General features: G+C 35.5%; 1 protein-coding gene across 1 annotated transcript in view; it reads right to left on the bottom strand.

The window, feature by feature from the left end:
* The window catches only part of CSMD1 (CUB and Sushi multiple domains 1), a 2,090,842-nt gene that overhangs the window by 1,469,590 nt on the left and 600,894 nt on the right, over positions 1–20,358 (bottom strand). Inside the window, exon 3 of the mRNA XM_003271406.4 lies at positions 1,668–1,780. Coding sequence (XP_003271454.2) covers positions 1,668–1,780 — 113 coding nt within the window. The remainder of the gene's footprint in view (positions 1–1,667; positions 1,781–20,358) is intronic.

The raw sequence follows: 20,358 nt of genomic DNA, 5'->3' as shown, positions 1-20,358 counted from the left end.
CCCTCTTCCATTTTCTTGGAAGTTTTCCAGTTCATCTTTTGGAGCAACATAGAAATATTTTTCCAACATAGACAGTCTTGCTCTATCATCTTTATTATGTCATCATGACCACCAGTAAAGCCAGCAATAGCCCAGAAATATTTGATAGAATTATTCATATGGTAATTTCTCAACAGCAATGGAATTTTCACAGCATTAATTTTGGCAACCTAGCAAGACCTCGTCTTCAACTATCAACTTTATCAGGAGGGGAGAAAAAATGCCAAGTTTTCTAAAATGTGGAAGCATTATCTATTTTCTGAACAAATATTGTATGTTAACAGGACAAAATATGCTTGGCATATAGCTGGTACGGATTGCTTTAGAGATGCTTTTGTAATATTCTGCAAAAAATAAAATGATGTCAATTTAGGGTTTGTATGAAGTGGTACAGTGACATAATCAAAACTGAAAGCTAGTAACATCCATACATCTTAAATTAGCCTGTTGCTTTCCAAAGATTAACTTATTCCTTCATAGTAATGTACTTAAAGGTGATAGACCCTTTCCAGCCACTGACTCTGGCTTATGTACAAACGCAGTAGCCTCCATGACATTCACAGGCAGAACTGCACACCATTATCAGCATTATTCCACACGTAACTTTGAGTGAAAGGATAAGTTGGTCCATTCCTATGTCTCTGCAAAGAAACTTGTACACTTTTATTTTCTGATAATTTCACTACAGCCACTCATTTGCACAAACCACGTGTACATTTTAACTTCCCACAAAATATGATTTTTGCCTAAATGCAGAGTACTCCCAGTAAGAATATATAATCTGTGACTTAGTCGACAATGACAGCCCAAGTAAACAGTGTGTGTTGTAAATAGGAATTGGTTTCTACCTCTAACCACAGATTGCTTTTTAAGTTTACAGACTCCAGAGTTTGTGTTACAGACAGTACCTCTTTTATTACATGTAAAAGACAATTTAAAATCTCCATGCAAAACAAAACTAGACACACATCAGCCTTTAAAGTATTAACTAGTTCAATTTCTTAAAACCTAATACTTGAAATAATTTCCTTTTCCAAAGCTCTATCTCTGCATCTAAAAAAAATTTCTGCCAAAAGCCATTTTAATAATGATAGCAATATCCAAAGGTATCTAGGCACAAAATCTGAAGACATGAAAACAAATAAAGTCTCTATGCCTCGCATGATCAAACAACAGGAAAAGCAAATTAATTTTCTCTCCCAAAAATTTCAGCTTTGACAACAAAAGCTCATTTAATGAAATTTCCTTTACTCAAGCACTATCAGTATAATTGTCCAACCAAAAATTTAATAAAACTCTTCTGCATTAAAAATGAACTCTTTACTGCATAAGAAGGCTATTAGTTTACAGTCAAACTTCTCAAAACGTATTTGCTACAAGTTAACGGAAAAAAAACCCAAACAAGAAAAGTTCTAGTGATAAGAAAAAAATGTGAACATGTTTTGGGCTGGAAAGTTTGGCGATTATAACAGTGTTATCCAATGCCAATGTATTACACAGAAGCCAAATGTCTACACCATGAAACGACCTGTGACATAGCAGCCTAGTTTTTCATTGTTAATCCAGAGTAGCATGTATTAGATGATTTCGACACTGAATGCGTGTGCAAAACACAACAAATCTCTTACCTTCGTATAATGCTTTGAAACCTTGGGCACTCACAGCGAAGTCTGTCGTGAACCACAGAGTGAGGATAGATCCTGTACTCACGATAGAGGAGGGCAGCTGAAATCCCGATAATCTAAATTTAAAAGACAAGACACGAAGAGAGTTAAAGGCATGAATTTGTCAAAAAAAGCTTATTTGATGAAGTCATTGAATAACTTTAACAGCGGTATATTCACTTGAAATATGGCATTAAACACTTAGATAATCCGTACACATGGCTTTGGTTGGTAGGTATTTGAAATTAAACATTTTCAAGTATCAGAATTTATTTAAATAACGTGAGAAAATTTCTTCTTGAAAATACTTACTTATATAATATGCCATTGTCTTAAATGCTCCTTGGTTTTGGATGGCAATCATCTACTGCCAACTCTTTTTTTACTTGAATTTTTAAGTTCTGGGGTACATGTGCTATATGTGCAGGTTTATTATCTAGGTGAAGGTGTGTCATGGTGGTTTGCTGCACCTCTCAACCCATCACATCGGTATTAAGCCCAGCATGCATTATCTATTTTTCCTAACTCACTATTTTTAATTTTTTTCTAATAAAAAATATGACACGCAAAGCGTGTGCATCTGTGTATAAACATCTGTGCACTCAAATATGAAAGTACTGCAAAACCACCGAGTTGCTCATGAAACAACCTGTGTTTCAGTTGGATTCCAAGCTGTGCTCTGAGGAAAAGTGAGGGAGATGATCAGGATGGCAAAGGCCCCGTGCAATAGGCTGTGAGCTGTCTAGAGGGCAAACCAATCCCGACACAGCTCTGTGATCCACAATAGGACTCCCAACATAAGAATGCTGAGAATACCCACATTCTGGTAAGTAGCTTATTTTTTATGTTATAAAATCCACAAACTCCTGTGCTGTGAAGGCTGGTCTGTCCTCTTTCACCCTCCTAGGAGCCCTCCTCCCTCCCTGTCTTTTGGTTTATCACCTTTCTTATCTGGTACAATTCACAGGGATCTTCACCAACTCTCAAATTGTATTCATGTTTGTAAACCGCAGTATCTGCTGTCTGCTTTTATTTTTTAATTCAGTCCCCTTGAAGAGACTCATTTGTTCATTTTTCCCCATTGGATGCCAATCCAAACAACTTCCAGATAGTGCATTCACATGAAGGAGTAAATGACTGATGAATGGAAAAAGAAACCACTGTCATACCAGCAGACACTGCTTTGGGGTTTATATGTTATCAAATACAATACAGAAGACAAGTCAGTGAAGCAAACATTGCTTTAAGAAAGTAGGGGGGGAAAAAAAACAGTGAGTTTAAATTCTTCTGTGACTGAAGACCAGCGAGAATACAGAACTCATCAACCCTATATAACAGTATTTAATCAATACTTACAGAAGTCTTTACCCAACAAGAACAGAGTACACATTTCTTTCAAGTGCCCATAGAACATATACCAAGATAAACCATATTCGAGGCCATGAAACAAACCTCAACACATTTAAAATAACTGAAATCATATAGCATGTGTTCTCTGACCACACAGTGGAATCAAATTAGAAATCAGTAAGATAAAAATGACAGAAAAATATCTAATTACGTGGAAAATAAACAACACACTTCTAAATAATCCAGGGATCAAAGAAGAAGTCTCAAGGAAAATAAAAATATAGATAAACTGAGTGAAACTATAAAATACAACATATTAAACTTTGTAAGACGCAGCTAAGCAGTGCTGAGAATGTAATTAGTCGCAATAAAAACACAACTTAGAAAAGAAAAACTCCCAAATCCCTAATCCAAATTCTCATTGCAAGAACTACAAAAAAAAAAAAAAAACTAAAGCAAACAGAAAGCAAAAAACAACAAAAGTACAGAAATCAATAAAATTGAAAGAAAAAACAACAAATAATGAAAGAGAGCCAGTTCTTTGGAAAAAAAATCATTAAAATTGAAAAAGACTGACTAATTGGGAGTTTCAGAAGGTACAAATAGTCACTGTTGGTCATTAAACATCAAATATTACTGTGAACTCAGAATTCATCAAAAAGATAATAGAAGTTACTACAGAAACTACATATGTAAAACTAGCAACTGAGACAATATGGGTCACTAACTCAAAAAAATAAACTATTACAACTAACCAATGAAAAAATACATAATGTGAATTACCCTATAGCTACTAAAACTTTTCCCAAATAAATTTCCAGATCCAAATGTTCCTACTGGAGAATTCTATGTTTAAATAATTAACACCAGTTGTAAACACTTTAAAGAATAAACAGTAATAGCACACAGTCTCTTCCAGAAAGTGTAAGGGGATGGAATGCTTTTCTAGTAATTTTGTGTCATTGACACTACCCTTATGGGCTGAATTATGCTACTCCCACCAGTTCATATATTGAAGCCCCAACATAACTGGATTTGGAAATGGGGTTTTACAGAGGTAATTATAGTTAAATGATGTTAAAGAATTAGGACTCTGATCCCATAGGATTAGCATTTGGTAAAAATAGGAAAAGAGAAGGATAATTTCTCCCTGGACACATACTGAGAAAAGACCATGTGAGCATGGAAGGGGAAGGCTGCTGTCTACAAGTCAGGAAGAGAGCCCTCAGCAGGAATTGACTATTCGGGACCCTGATCTCAGACTTTCAGTCTCTAGAACTGTGAAAAAATAAACTTGTATTTCTTAATCCCTGTAACTTACAGTAGTTTGTTATGGCAGCCTAAGTAGACTGAGACACTCTAATATCAAAACCAGATAAACACATAAAAAAAAATAAAACAGTATCTCTCATGCATATAGATGCAAAAAATCCTTAACCAAGTAAGAGAAAATAGAAGTAGGCAAGATAAGAATTATACATGATGATCAAACGGTGCTTATTAGAGGAATGTAAGAAAGGTCCAATCTTTGAAAATTAATCAATATAATCTGCAATATTAACGGGCTAACAAAGTAAAACCACAAGAACATAGTAATCTAAGTAGAAAAAATCATTTGACAATAATAATCATTGAATCAGGAGAAAAGTTCAGTAAAATATGATTGGAAGGAATCTTCTCGAACTTGACAAATAATATCTCTACCAAAAAAAAAAAAGCCTAAAGACAACATTTTACTTAGTGGTTAAAAACTGAGTACTTCTGGGTAACACTGGGAACAAGTCAAGGAATTTCTGCTTTGAACATTCTTATTCAATACTATGCTGGAAAATCCTACAAATACAATAATACAAGAAAAGAAAATATATGCATACAGGTCAGAAAGGCATAAATAAAATTACCACTATTTGAAGATGGCATGATGATCTTTATAGAAAATGCCAAGGAATCTACAAGAAAATTTGTAGAGCTAGAGTAACTGGTATCATCCAATGTGCAAGGCACACAATGAACATACAAAAATCTATTGTAGTTCTACATACTAGCAATGAACACGTTGACATCAAAATCTGAAATACATCAATCACAGTAGCTCAAAAAAGGAAAAGCTTCTGTATAAATACAGTAAGATATGCCCAACAGTGTATACAGAAAAGTACACAACACTGGAGAAAAAATTCAAAGAAATGCTAAATAAATGGAGAGATATACCATGTTAATAAAATGGAAGACTCAATAGTGTAAAGATATAGGTTACTTCCAAATTCATACACAGATTTTACACAATTTGTATCAAAATCCCAGCCAGAATTTTTGGAGATACAGCAAGATCTTTCTAAACTTTATATGGGAAGGCAAAAAAAAAAAAAAATAGAATAGCTCAAACGTATTGCGAGAGAAGAATAAAGTAGGAAAAATAGTTCACCTGATTTCAAGACTTATTTTATATCTACAACAATTAAGACTATTTGGTATCGGCAGATTGGCAAAGAAATGAACCCATATGTCAATGGATCAGAGCAAAGAACCCAGAAATAAATCTAAACAATTATCTCCAACTTATTTTCAACAGATTCAAAAGCAACTGCATAGAATAAATCCACAAATTATGATGGATCAATTTGATGTCCATAGGAAATAGTAAAAGCGCCTAGACCTAAGTCTAGGATTACAAATATAAAATGTAAAGCAATTAGACTCTTAGGAAAAAAATAGGAGAAAGTCTCCTAAGTCTAGGGCTAGACAGAGTTACTATTCTAGACAACAAAATTACAACCCGGAAAAAGAAAAGTTAATAAACTGGATTTCATAAAAATTAAAAGCTTTGGCGGCAAAAGACCCTATTAAGAGAATAAAAGTGTATGCTGCAGACTGGGCGACCACATTTGCAAGCCAAGTATCCGACAAAAGACAAGTATCTAGAATATACAATGAACTCTCAAGGCTGAACAGCAAAAGAAACAATCCAACTAGAAGACAGGCAACAAGCATAACAGTCACGTGACCTAAAGGACATCCAGATGGCAAATAAGCACCTGAATATTCACTCTACATCAACAGGCATTGGAGGAATGTGAATTAAAACCACAGAAAAATACCATACATGATATTTCAGCCTTTCAGAATGGCTGAAATAAAAATAAATAATGACAACATCACATGCTGGCTAGAATGTGGAGAAAATTGATTGATTGCTCTTACACTGATGGTGGAAATATAAAGTGATACAGCCATTTTCTGTAGAAAACAGAAAACTTCTGGGGAAGTTTGATATTTCCTTTAAAAATGAAACATGTAACTGCTATCTGACCTAACAATTGTTCTTCTCTGCAGTTGCCCTAGAAATGCTCGTGATTGGAAACACTCCCTATCTTGACCATAATACTTCAATATTCGGTTGTGTAATTATTGAACCACAGTTTTGCTGGTGCTTTCCATTTGAGAAACTGGTATAGAGTACACGGAAACTATTTGTATAATTTCTTTTAACTACATGTGAATCTATAATGATCTCAAATTCAATAATTAAATACATTGGAAAGCTTGAGACTGAGAGGTACTCAAGAACATATTAAGATTAAAATAATCTAGTAACCAAAATAATGCTATTTAATAACAAAACATTAAGTTATAAAAGTAAGTTGAACAAAAACTATCGAGGATAATTTCATTTAGTTACTGCCCATGTTGAAGTTTTACATATATATTCGGGTAAGTTAGGTAAAAAATAATGTGATAGCACTTTAAATTAAATACAAGTTCATGTCCCTTTTAATTATTAAGTTTTATAAAGAACTGTGATTATCAAGGGGTGTGGTCAAATGGTATTAGTTCAGGAAGTAGGAACAAGATACTAAGGGATTTTTAAAACCAGTGTCATAGGACTACTGTACTGTTCAGAGGTTTGGGGTAATTTAATATTGACGTATGCAGGGAAAATATATACATGTGATCTGATCTCAAACAGCTGGAATGAAATGGATTCATTCTTATTTATGTGCAAAGAAAACCACAAATGGAGGCCAACATTAGTTGACAGGGATGTGGAAAGATGAGTGGATCCAACTGATCATAAAGAGCTTTCAAGAGCTAAATGTGTGATATAATGTTTACAGCCATTTACTCCATACTGGCTGAGAGTGAGGCATCTTATAAGGAGCTGCCAAGACTCACTCCTTGGTGACTCACAAACGCGCTCCTGAAGATACTAAAGTACTTCTGTGAGCATCCTTTCCATGAGGGCCCTTGCAACACATTTTATTCTTCTCTGCCTCACTTGGAGGAATCCCCGCTTCTTATAAGCAACTGGCTTATTTTCAACACATAGTAAATTATGAAGCATTTTGAAGTAAAATGGACTTTGAAGTAAATCTGAATCCACACAGGTGTCTTGCAGTAGCAAGTCTTCCCTCTGTCATTCATATTGGATGCTCCAGGGTATTATGGGAATATTTTAATACACACAAAATTATTGATAAACTTTGAATATTTCAACAAAATATGACATATACATTACTCCCTATTGTAATTTTTTAGTGTTTTACAAAAAATACAAACATGCTAAAGTATCTTCATTTCAGAGAGGTAGACATACCCCAAAATTAAAGAGGTATACATTAAAACATTTTCAAATGCGTTTTCAAAATCTCCAAGGGATTATGAAATGTTACTAAAGGAAAACTGTCCATAAATAAAAGAATTATTTTCAAATAAAAAAAAATCTTATCGCCTATGGATGTGACAAAGAGACCGACATTAATTTCCAGATGGCATACACAGAGGCTAGGTAATCAGGAAATAGAGAGGAATCTGTAAATTCAGAACCTTATATCTATAATTATTGGACTAGCTTTTCCGTAAAATAACTTGTTTTCTACAAGTTATTCCAAATTCTGCTCTAGAATTCATCCAAAATTTGTTGTAGGTTTAAAAAGTTTTTTTAATAATGTACTATGTAGCATATATTTTTGAAAATCCTTTTTATATATTTTATATGTAGTATATATAGTAAACCTTTTTATATACTATATATACTATATAGTAAACTTATATACTATATAGAGCATATATAGTAGACTTATATACTATATATAGCATATATAGTAAACATATATAATATAGTTTTTATATATGACTTGTATATAGCAAACTTTTTATATATTTTATAAAGACGATGTAGTATTTTATACTGTATTAATATACAGTATATTTATTACAGTGTAGTATGTATACACAGTATTTATGTACAGCATAGTATACCATAAATTATATCGTTGACTATACAATATACTAATATAGTAATATTTTGTTATTCATATTTATAGTAGTATTTTATTATATAATATAGTAATATTTTTTATTATATATTAATATTTTATATTATATACTATATATTTTATTATACAATATAGTAATATATTAATATTTTATATTACCATACACATATGATTTCATTATATTATATAGTAATATAGTATACTATATTACATATAGTATACTATATTACATATAGTATACTATTATATGTATCTATATTACATATTATATATATTATTTATATATTTTATTATACTATATTATATATATATTTTTATTATTATTATTTATCTATATTACATATAGTATATATATTACATATTTATTTTATTTATATTTATATATTATATTACATATAAATATAAAATAAATATAAATATAGTAAAAAAAAAATAAAATAAATATATAAAATAAAATAATATAGTATACTATATTACATATAGTATACTATATTACATATAGTATACTATATTACATATAGTATACTATATTACATATAGTATACTATATTACATATAGTATACTATATTACATATAGTATACTATATTACATATAGTATACTATATTACATATAATACATAGTATACTCTATTATAGAAGCATTTAAAAGTCGGAAAGGGTATTAGTATGAGATGTCAGGTACTTCAGCTTTTTATTTCATAGAGCAGAGAAATTATGATTAGAAGTATTCGGTCACTCGATAAAGGCTTGCCTGGTCTAGGGATAGGGACAATTTAGATAGCAAGAAGTGATCAGTGATCATGTTTCCACGAGAACTGTTTTAGACAGAACAGCCCCAGAGAGCTTGGGAGATCTAAGAGCATGGGTGGCTGTGGCTCTTGGGAGGTCACCACCCTTATGGAAAGCCTCTCCTACCAGCTAGGGGTGGTGAGGACAGAATCCACACAACGGAGAAGTCCAGATGGGTGTGCAGGGACCATCTAACTATTCCTAAGCCCAAGAGAGGCTACACGTGGTGCCCTGCATGGTCCTCAGTACAAGAGATCACTTGAGTTATGTGGCCTTGGTGAGCAGGTCTTAGTGCTGGTGACAATACACTGGTTGCAACAAGTTACATGTCAAATTGTGTCAGGACACTGCAGAGGGTGATCTGGAACAAGGCGCTTTATCAACCCATAGTACCTTGGGGTCATAGAACTCTCTTGGACTTAGATACCATCCAGGGAAGACGGAATCAAGCACGCAAGGTTCAGCAAAAACTGAATCAAATACACACACACACACACACACACACACACACACACACACACACACACACACAGAGTGAATCACAGCAGTATATATACATCTTACCAGATTAAAATGTCTGCCATCATTTACAGAGAGACCCAAAGTAAAAATTATTGTAAATTCCATGTAATAATTACATTATTTTTATACCTTAACTTTTGGCGTCAGAAAACAGTACCTATTAATTTATTTTTCTGTTCTATTCAACATATCACTAATTTGAAACCATTAATGTATATAAATCTCTCAATAGAAACTTCAATTACAGATTTTTATCGCCATGTATAACCCATACAAACATATGCATGTTTAAGCTATTGAATAATTCTTTTTCTTAAAACCTTGTTGAATTTTAAACTCAGGGATCACTACTTAATATAATGTCTCTAGGGCACAGACTGCCCTTTATTTAAGGCACTTTATTTAAAATTAGGTTTTCAAATGTTTTTCTGACTCCTTGCTGTGATACCTGATTGGCCCAGCAGTAAAGATTTTCCAAGTAGCTACTGTACTTGGAGCCTTTCATTGCTATTGTTAAGACATTAAGGTTAAATGTCTTATTTTTGTATCAGACAGTATAAACAGTGAATGGCATACATCTCTGATGCCTGTTTTCCTCCTCTGCAAAGCACCCATCACATCTATTTGAAACTGGCTTTACTTAAAAGAAAAAGCAAATCCATGTTCACTTGTACTGTATCCACTGAACCACACATTCTAAACACAAGACAACTAGGAGACCACTTTGTATCGACTTGATACAAAGAACATCAGGACACCTTGTAGGAAGACAGCTACTTCGCATCTAAGGAGTCCCAACATCTTTCTCTGTCATCTAGTGCCTACCAGGGATTAAAAGTAATTCTGGGTAGCTTGTTATCTTCCTTGTAAGCAGCAGTTCAATAGGAATACCTAAGTGATTTGCTAATGCAATATGGAAATGGTTTTTCACATTAATTTCTGGAATAAAAGGTCTGCATGCCTGGCATATGTGTATATCTCTCTACATATCAGAGCAGGTATAGACACAGAAATATGTGAACATGTATTTTCCTATAATAAACTTGCAAGTTTCCTTATAACACTTTCAGTAATACTACATGTGTTCAAGTTCCTTTAGGAAACACACAAACTACAGAACTTTTAGGGCTTATTAAAATAATTGATAATGACATATTAATAATCCAGGGTTCATTTTAAATTTGGTTGTTTTGTGTATTATTTATTTATTTATTGAGATGGAGTCTAGCGCTGTCACCCAGGCTGGAGTGCAGTGGCATGATCTCAGCTCACGGCAACCTCCACCTCCAAGGTTCAGGGATTCTCCTGCCTCAGCCTGCTGAGTAGCTGGGATTCCAGGTACCACCATCAGGTCTGGCTAATTTTTGTATTTTTAATAGAGACTGGGTTCCACCATGTGGCAAGGCTGGTCTCAAATTCCTGACTTCAGGTAATCCACCTGCCTCATCCTCCCAAAGTGCTGGGAATATAGGCATAAACCACTGTGCCTGGCCTTATTTTGTGTATTTTTTTTTGCATTATTAAATATACCTTGAAGATATAATTTTTATTTTATTATTATACTTTGTTTTAGGGTACATGTGCACAATGTGCAGGTTTGTTACATATGTATCCATACGCCATGTTGTTTTGCTGCACCCATTAACTCCTCATTTAGCATTAGGTATATCTCCTAATGCTGTCCCTCTCCCCTCCCCCCACCCCACAACAGTCCCCAGTGTGTGACGTTCCCCTTCCTGTGTCCATGTGTTCTCATTGTTCAATTCACATCTATGAGTGAGAACATGCAGTGTTTGGTTTTTTCTCCTTGAGATAGTTTACTGAGAAAGATGATTTCCAGTTTCATCCATGTCCCTACAAAGGACATGAACTAATCATTTTTTATGGCTGCATAGTATTCCATGGTGTATACGTGCCACATTTTCTTGATCCAGTCTATCGTTGTTGGACATTTGGGTTGGTTACAAGTCTTTGCTATTGTGAATAGTGCTGCAATAAACATACGTGTGCATGTGTCTTTATAGCAGCATGATTTATAGACCTTTGGGTATATACCCAGTAATGGGATGGTTGGGTCAAACAGTATTTCTAGTTCTAGATCCCGGAGGAATCGCCACACACACTGACTTCCACAATGGTTGAACTAGTTTACAGTCCCACCAACATTGTAAGTGTTCCTATTTCTCCACATCCTCTCCAGCACCTGTTGTTTCCTGACTTTTTAATAATGGCCATTCTAACTGGTGTGAGATGGTATCTCACTGTGGTTTTGATTTGCATTTCTCTGATGGCCAGTGATGAGCATTTTTTCATGTGTCTTTTGGCTGCGTAAATGTCTTCTTCAGAGAAGTGTCTGTTGATGTCCTTCGCCGACTTGTTGATGGGGTTATTTTTTCCTTATAAATTTGTTTGAGTTCATTGTACATTCTGGATACTAGCCCTTTGTCAGATGAGTAGGTTGTGAAAATTTTCTCCCATTTTGTAGGTTGCCTGTTCACTCTGATGGTACATGATTGTATATCTAGAAAACCCCATTGTCTCAGCCCAAAATCTCCTTAAGCTGATAAGCAACTTCAGCAAACTCTCAGGATACAAAATCAATGTACAAAAATCACAAGCATTCTTATACACCAATCACAGACAAACAGAGAGCCAAATCATGAGTGAACTCCCATTCACAATTGCTTCAAAGGGAATAAAATACCTAGGAATCCAACTTACAAGGGATGTGAAGGACCTCTTCAAGGAGAACTACAAACCACTGCTCAATGAAATAAAAGAGGATACAAACAAATGGAAGAACATTCCATGCTCATGGGTTGGAAGAATCAATATGGTGAAAATGGCCATACTGCCCAAGGTAATTTATAGATTCAATGCCATCCCCATCAAGCTACCTATGACTTTCTTCACAGAATTGGAAAAAACTACTTTAAAGTTCATATGGAACCAAAAAAGAGCCCCCATCGCCAAGTCAATCCTAAGCCAAAAGAACAAAGCTGGAGGCATCAGGCTACCTGACTTCAAACTATACTACAAGGCTACAGTAACCAAAACAACATGGTACTGGTACCAAAACAGATATAGATCAATGGAACAGAACAGAGCCCTCAGAAATAACACCGCATATCTACAACCATCTGATCTTTGACAAACCTGACAAAAACAAGCAATGGGGAAAGGATTCCCTATTTAATAAATGGTGCTGGGAAAACTGGCTAGCCATATGTAGAAAGCTGAAACTGGATCCCTTCCTTACACCTTATACAAAAATTAATTCAAGATGGATTAAAGACTTACATGTTAGACCTAAAACCATAAAAACCCTAGAAGAAAACCTAGGCAGTACCATTCAGGACATAGGCATGGGCAAGGACTTCAGGTCTAAAACACCAAAAGCAATGGCAACAAAAGCCAAATTGACAAATGGGATCTAATTAAACTAAAGTGTATTTTTTTAATAACAGTTTTACATATTTACAGTGTACAACACAATGTCTGAGTGTATACGTAGATCATAAAATGATTACTACTGTAAGTTTTTTTCTATGAAGACTGATACATATGTACACACACAATTGAATTATATATATTATATATTATATATATTTATATAATTGGATAGATTTCTAAAAGGATCATGCCTGCCTTACATGAGTATCTAGTTGTATTTTAAAAACATCATGAGATTTCAACAGTCCTATTACTTCTTGTTGAAGAGAATACTCTAATTTCTCATCATTTTAGTTTCATTGCTCTTCAAGAGCTTTACATGTGTATGTCTGTGTATACATAGATACACACACATATTTTGTACACACACATCTACATATACAAAATATATTGGACAAAGAAAAAGCATCCTCCTTTCACACCAAAATGTTTTGTAAACAGTGGCTCAGTTTGGTTCTGTAGCAATCCCTTCTGTCAGTTGGGAAACAGAGATTAGCTTATATAATTTGTATAATTCAAGATGGATCAGAAAACTGTAAAAGCATAAGACTCATTACAGAAGGACTTGGTACGTATTGATTTAGGAGGCAAAGAAAGTCAAAGTTTAGAGGCTAGACCAGAGAGAGGAACAAATGCACAGGGGAGGGCCTTTCATGCTAGGTACCCCAAGAGTTGGACCCCAACATCCCAAAGGAACAGGAGCTCCATGAGGGCAGAAGTGGGTCCCCTGTAACCCACGGCCATATGCTGAGATTCTGGAATGCCTGGGGCATGGAAGTGCTCCACCCATATTTGTTGAAATATCCCGGCAATCCCCTCCCATCACAGCCAGGATCTCACTGGCTCAGGAGGAAACCCACACCCATTCAGTTAAGTTCTATGGAATCAGGGAATCCTCTCCTACATTTTTGGCTAAGACTTGGGGATCGAATCAGTGGTCACCTATCAGGGAATGAAAAACAGAAGAGGCAAAGGAGAGAATCCACTGAAAGCTGAGCTGGAAGATGAGGTCTCCTTAACTGCCTTCCCACTGAACTGAAATCGACTGCCTGAGTTTTCAGAATCAACCAGGAAGTATAAAAGCAGAAACAAAAATTAATGTTTAAATCCCAGAAGTAAGGTTTATAAATAAAGCTAAGTGTACTGATTCCACAAAGCAAATCTATGTCAGAATCTATCCTACATGTGCTTTCCTAAGCAGGGTGGCCCTTTATCTCAGGAGTTAGGCCCCAGGTTTCTCATGCCATGAATCCTGGCATGGAGAAGAAATTTTCTAAAATCACATCTTATGTTTTGGTGCTGAAAAAATACTGCAATTAAACCACTGCGTATTGCTTGATATGATAGTTTTCCTCTCTAAGAGGCTTACATCATTAAAGGCTTATCAGTTTACTTAAATATATCATTGTTTACCTCATGGTTATGACACAGTCTACCTTCTCCTGGGACCCTGAATTTCATTTGGTTGTGGTGATTTAATAGATAGGGTATATCATAGTTTGCACTAAATAGAAATTTCCTCCTAAGAAATTACACTCTACTAAACACTACTCTCTAATAAACGTCCTCTGGGGAAGAAAACAAATTTTTCCCAAATTGCATTCTAGACAAGTTTGTCAAGAATTAATTCCACTGATCCTGTTTGTTTAAATCAATGCACCAAGTTCTTTTGGGCAACTTATTTTATAATTACAGTGTCTAATAGACTATTGGAAACAAAAATCTAAACAGATTTTGCCCCCAAGCATGAAATAGCATCCACATGACGTATATTTATGCCAATAAAACCATTTACAAATGACATTAAACACAGTGTTTTTCCTTTCAACTGTCACTGCAAATACTTTCCTCCAGTGTTTTCCCCTCCACTCTTATGCCTTCTGTTTGATCAGCCCCAGCTTCTCGTGAATAAGGATCCATAAATTATCTTAAGAGTGCAAAATTCACTACTAGAATTTTTATATCAAGATGTCTTTGCAATCTTTTCTCCCTCAGATAAGCCACTTTTCTATGGAAAGACTTCGGATAAGACCTGTGCTTCTTCAGAATAGCTCATGGAGTTTCCATTTTATTTTCTCCTCTGATCATTAGTATTAATATATTTAATCTTAAACAGATCACATGTCTGTAGAAAAAGAGGTGAGGCTCTAACTGATTTGCTCATAGGCAAGGGAGGGGAGTAGGTAGTGACCCCCAGAATTTATTCCAGGTCTGTTTTCATTATCTCAACAGCAGAAAAATAAAATAGTGAAATGGTTCAAAGATGTTAAATAATAATATGCAAATTTATTTCATCATATCTCACAAAATATATTTTTACATTGTGATTTTCTTAATGGTGAACCTAACGTCTATAAAATTGAAACCAATAGTTGGGAGGAATTCATTGCACTTAGAACATTACGCAGAAACTCAGATCGAACAAGGTGAGAGGAGACGAGTGAGCACACAGTCACCAGAGGAGGCCGAGAGAGAAGAAAGTGGAGAGACCAACTAGAGACTGATTGCTACTCAGTTACGCTTTGTAACACCCGACCCTGATCGTCTACACCAGCCCCAGCCCCATTTCAAAACTTCACTCTGAAGCTACCACTTTGTTTGGCAAAAACCAAAACAAAAACAAAAACAGAAAACAAAAAACAGAGGCTAACTGGAAAGGAGGAAAAGATAGAGGAATGAAACAAAAGAATCCTAAATCCTGACAACAGAATTAAGACAACGGAATCAGTCGTTGTTCTAACTATTTTGAAGCCAAACTTCAGTAACCTGGCATGTATTAGAAATGTAGCAAACGCTTAATAAATGGTAACATACACATCCAAGAGAAGGTACTAGGAAATGGGGGCCTGCTATTTTCCTGGTGGAATTAATAAAATTATATATACATTAAAATATGTCAATGATATGTAACAATTGGGTAAAAGAGAATTACTTCAGATAAACACAGTATTGTTTTAAAAGCCACAGCAATAACTTACATTTATGCACTTCATTATATTTGTCAACGTATTCTCAAAAGGCTTGCAAAAATGTGTAAAGAGATCTGGTAGTGCTCACACACTAAAAGAGACAGGATTAGAATACAGAAATATTGGCTATTGAGTTAAAAAAGGTGATTATATAAAATAAATCCTTGCTAAAGCATACATGGATTACAAAAACATGATCGGCAATTATATTGAGAAGGTTGAAAAAGTAAAATTTGAATTTAAAAATTTTGTCAAACAGGTTATGAGAAAACAGTAAACTCACACAGGAACTTAACTGTTTTCCAGTTGTAGGTACTTGTCAGGGAAGAGTCCAGAGCCCAGGCAGATTAAGTAACTTACTCAAAGGACTGCTGGTAGAATCCCCTTCCCTGGCTATGAACTTAGTGATTAACCTACAGCAAGGCAGGTTTCCCGTTGTGTTGGATTCCTAGATTTGGGGCCTGGCGAAAAGAAATGGACTAATGCCACAAAAACTCAAGAATCAGCTACTTCCCTGGAGTCTCTACTAAATGCTGGTCAATGCTCGGAGTGTGAAAACACCCTGTTCTCACAACATCCATAAAATACCCTTATGACTTAAAGACAGGGAGTAAAGCATACTCCTTTTGCAGGTGAGGAAAGGAAGCCTCAGAGATCCTTAATAACTAAGACCAAGCAGGTGGAGAGCACTAGATGCAAGATTCAAACCCTGGTGTCTCTCTCCAGAGCATGTGCTTTTAACTCCTGAAAGCTCACAGGAGATTTCAAACCAGGGCCAGAGAGGAAATAAAAATATATGAAGCCAAGCAGTAATTTTGGTTATGGATTAGAAACTGACCAACAATTTAGATTTCTTTAGCACTTTGTTGTATACCAAAGGTCTCCAGCCCCGAGCCACGGAATGCGGCTGCCTATCGGGGGTGAGCAGCAGAAGCGAGAGATGCTGTGCTGTTTTTACAGCTGCTCCCCATGGCTCACTTTACCAGCTGAGCTCCACCTCCTGTCACATCAGCAGCAGCGTTAGATTCGCACCGGACCGTAAACATTGCTGTGAACTACGTATATGAGGGGTCGAGGTTGCACACTCGTTTTAACTATCCAATGTCTAATAATCTGTCATTGTTTCCCATCACCTCCAGATGGGACTGACGAGTTGCAGAAAAACAAGTTCAGAGCTCCCACTGATTCTACATTATGGTGAGTCGTGTATTTCATTGTGTATTACAATATAATATCAGACATAAAGTGCATCATAAATGTACATTTGAATGACCCCAAAACCATTTGCTCCCACACCCTGGCCTGTAGAAAAGTTCTCTTCCACAAAACTGGTCCCTGGCACCAGAAAGATTGGGGACTGCTATTGTATACAACTCATAATATCATTGAAACGAAATCATTACATAAATTTGAACTAAAAGAATCAACCTGTCAACCAGGAATAGGGCACATTAAAGGCAGTTCCCTGCGAGGTCAAAGCACTGGCTGTCTGCAAGCACAGCCAAGTGGTTCCCTCATTCCCAGGGCAGCCCCAGCTCCCCCTGCCGGCAAGAACTACCTCTGTGGAAACAGACAAGTGCAGAAACAGAGAGATGAAAAGTTCTTGTGGCTGCCTCAAGAGCTGTCTTGGCCATGTGGCTACAATAGAAAGTATCATACCTTTGACAGCTAAACAAGATAACATAGGACAGACCGTGTCCCAAACACCTTCAGGGCAGTATGTGACTCCACAGCTCATCTCACAAGTATTAGGACTGTGTGACCCTGAGAGTAGTGTGTGTCAAATGTAGATTTGATGGAAAATAATTAAAATTTTAACCAAAATCTACATTCTTAGCCTTTACATCCACACATCACCATCTACCTTTTCCTGTCACCAACATATTGAATTAACTTCATATGCAGCAGCTTGTTAAAATATAAGATCCAATCAAGATCATTCACAGATCTTATAATTCCAAGTTTCAAGAATAAAACCAACATATCTAACTGAGCTACATATATTCTTCATTTCAGGATAAAAAATAGAAGTCATAGATCTTGAGAGAATTAGATTTCAGTGTCTCTTCTTACAGACACTGGTTTTAGGCTTCTTATGCCTCATGTTAACTCACTGTAGGACAAAATTAGTTCATGTTTAAATAAAAATATTTGTAATACCCACCCTGCATTGTGGTATTTTTTCACCTTATTTTTGTCACTATAAAATGATACTGTCAATCTCTCCTTCTTGCAGAGATTAATTGCCTGATTTATACACCAAACGTGCTTAAGTCTATTTTAATTTTTTTGTGTACGGAGTAAATGTGTGTATTTGTGGGGTACATGGCATGTTTTGATTGAGGCATGCAATGCATAATAATCACGTCAGGGTGACGGATATCTCTCCTCTCACACATTTATCCTTTGAGTAACAAACTATTCGATCACACAAAGTTTTTTTAAAACTGACAGTTAAGTTATTGTTGACTACATCCATTCTATCGTGCAACCAAATAGGTCTTATTCATTCTTCTATTTTTTTTAACCTGTTAACAATCCCCACCTCCTTCCTACACTCTACTACCCTACACAGCTTCTGGTAACCATCTTACTCCCCATGGCCGTGAGTTTAATTGTTTTGATTTTTACATCCCACAAATAAGTGATCATGTCATGTTTGTCTTTCAGTGCCTGCCTTATTTCATTTAACAATGATCTCCAGCTCTACCGATGTTCCTGCAACTGACTGAATCTCATCCTTTTTAAGGCTGGAGAGTACTCCATTGTGTGTAAGTACCACATTTTCTTTATCCATTCATCTGTTGATGGACACTTAGGTTGCTTCCAAATCTTACCTATAGTGTACAGTGCTACAATTTCAATTTCTTGTTCAGCTTTCTAGGACTACCCAGATTCTATCTCTGAGATTGAGACTCAGCGCTGTTTCCTCAAGGTAAGTTAATGGGACCTGCTATGGAAGAAAAAATTACCGACAAAGGAATCCTACAGCTGCTACCCAGAAGAATTCATTTCGGGGAATTTTAGAAATCGCAAATCCAATCCAACAAAACAATGCAAAACTTTGTTGTCTCAACAAATCAAATCAATGACTGACCAAGATATCAAATTGAAGAACTGTTTCTGAAATTAGGCAGTAGAGAAAATTAAACTTCCTTTTAAGTAACTGATATGATTGTTTAGTTTGAGAGAAAAAAATATAAGCTTGTTTTAAAAAGGAAATACATCTTAAGGTGTTTCTAAAATCCTTGTATGTGAACAACTTAGTAAAATCATGATTAGAAAAATGAGCCACATTTTCTAGTCATGATTATCCATAAAATCAGAAACATTCACCAAAAGTTAATTACACGAAAAGTTTCCTCTCAAGATTTTTATAACATAGCCACATACGTATTTTAGTAATTTCTTTCACATTTATATTACAGTTTCTCCAGATATCTTGAAGAGACTATCAGGGTTAAAATGTTTTTATTTCATGTTCTATCAGCCTCTGTTCACCAAGCCTTTCCAGATCCGAGACTCACACAAACGAGTTCTTACATTTTAACCTAATTATAAGACCTTTTAGCATAGAGTAAGATTCTACTATCTTATATACTTGCTTAGGCTGCCCATGAGTTCCATGTTTGTGGTGTGAAGAGGGAGATCTTTGAGTTCTATCTCTACGCGATCTTCATGGGCCATCTTTGGTGGATGGGCTTCTCTGTAAAACGGTGCAGGTCTGCCCCTACTTCACTTGCTTCACTGGTGTAGAATTCACCTGAGAAGCCGGCTGTCAGGCTTGGACACCAACCTGCTTAAACTAATTCTCTAAGTGTTTTCCATGTATTTTCTCATAAATGTTCACAGAAACCCAATGAAGTGTCCTAATCTGCATTTAGAAGGGGGCATGTTATAGTTCGAAGCCTCTTAGCTATGAAGGAACAGCCAATATTCACACCCAGCTTGTTTGGCTTCCAGGTTCCTGCTCTTTCTAGCACACTACGCTGCACTCGAAAAAGAATTGAGGTGCTTGTTGATTTAGATATTGCTGACTTCTTAAAAAACTCAAACATTGAGACAGATCTGCAAGAAACTCCTGAAATAATCTCAACCCAAGCCCTCTTGTTTTTAGAGTGCAGTTCTTTAAAGTTTTAGAGAAGTTTTAGAGACTGGGGCTTTCCTAAATGCTCAGGGGGTGGTGTCTGAAGCAGCACCAAATCTCCAGTCCCTGGACTCTGTCCTGCATCACCCCTTTCTCATTGAAGCATGCAGCTTAATTATAAATATAGTTGAAATTGGTACATACTTA

This window comes from Nomascus leucogenys, chromosome 4, assembly GCF_006542625.1.
Source record: "Nomascus leucogenys isolate Asia chromosome 4, Asia_NLE_v1, whole genome shotgun sequence".
NCBI classification, from domain to species: Eukaryota; Metazoa; Chordata; class Mammalia; order Primates; family Hylobatidae; genus Nomascus; species Nomascus leucogenys.
This window is presented reverse-complemented; position numbering and strand designations above follow the sequence as displayed.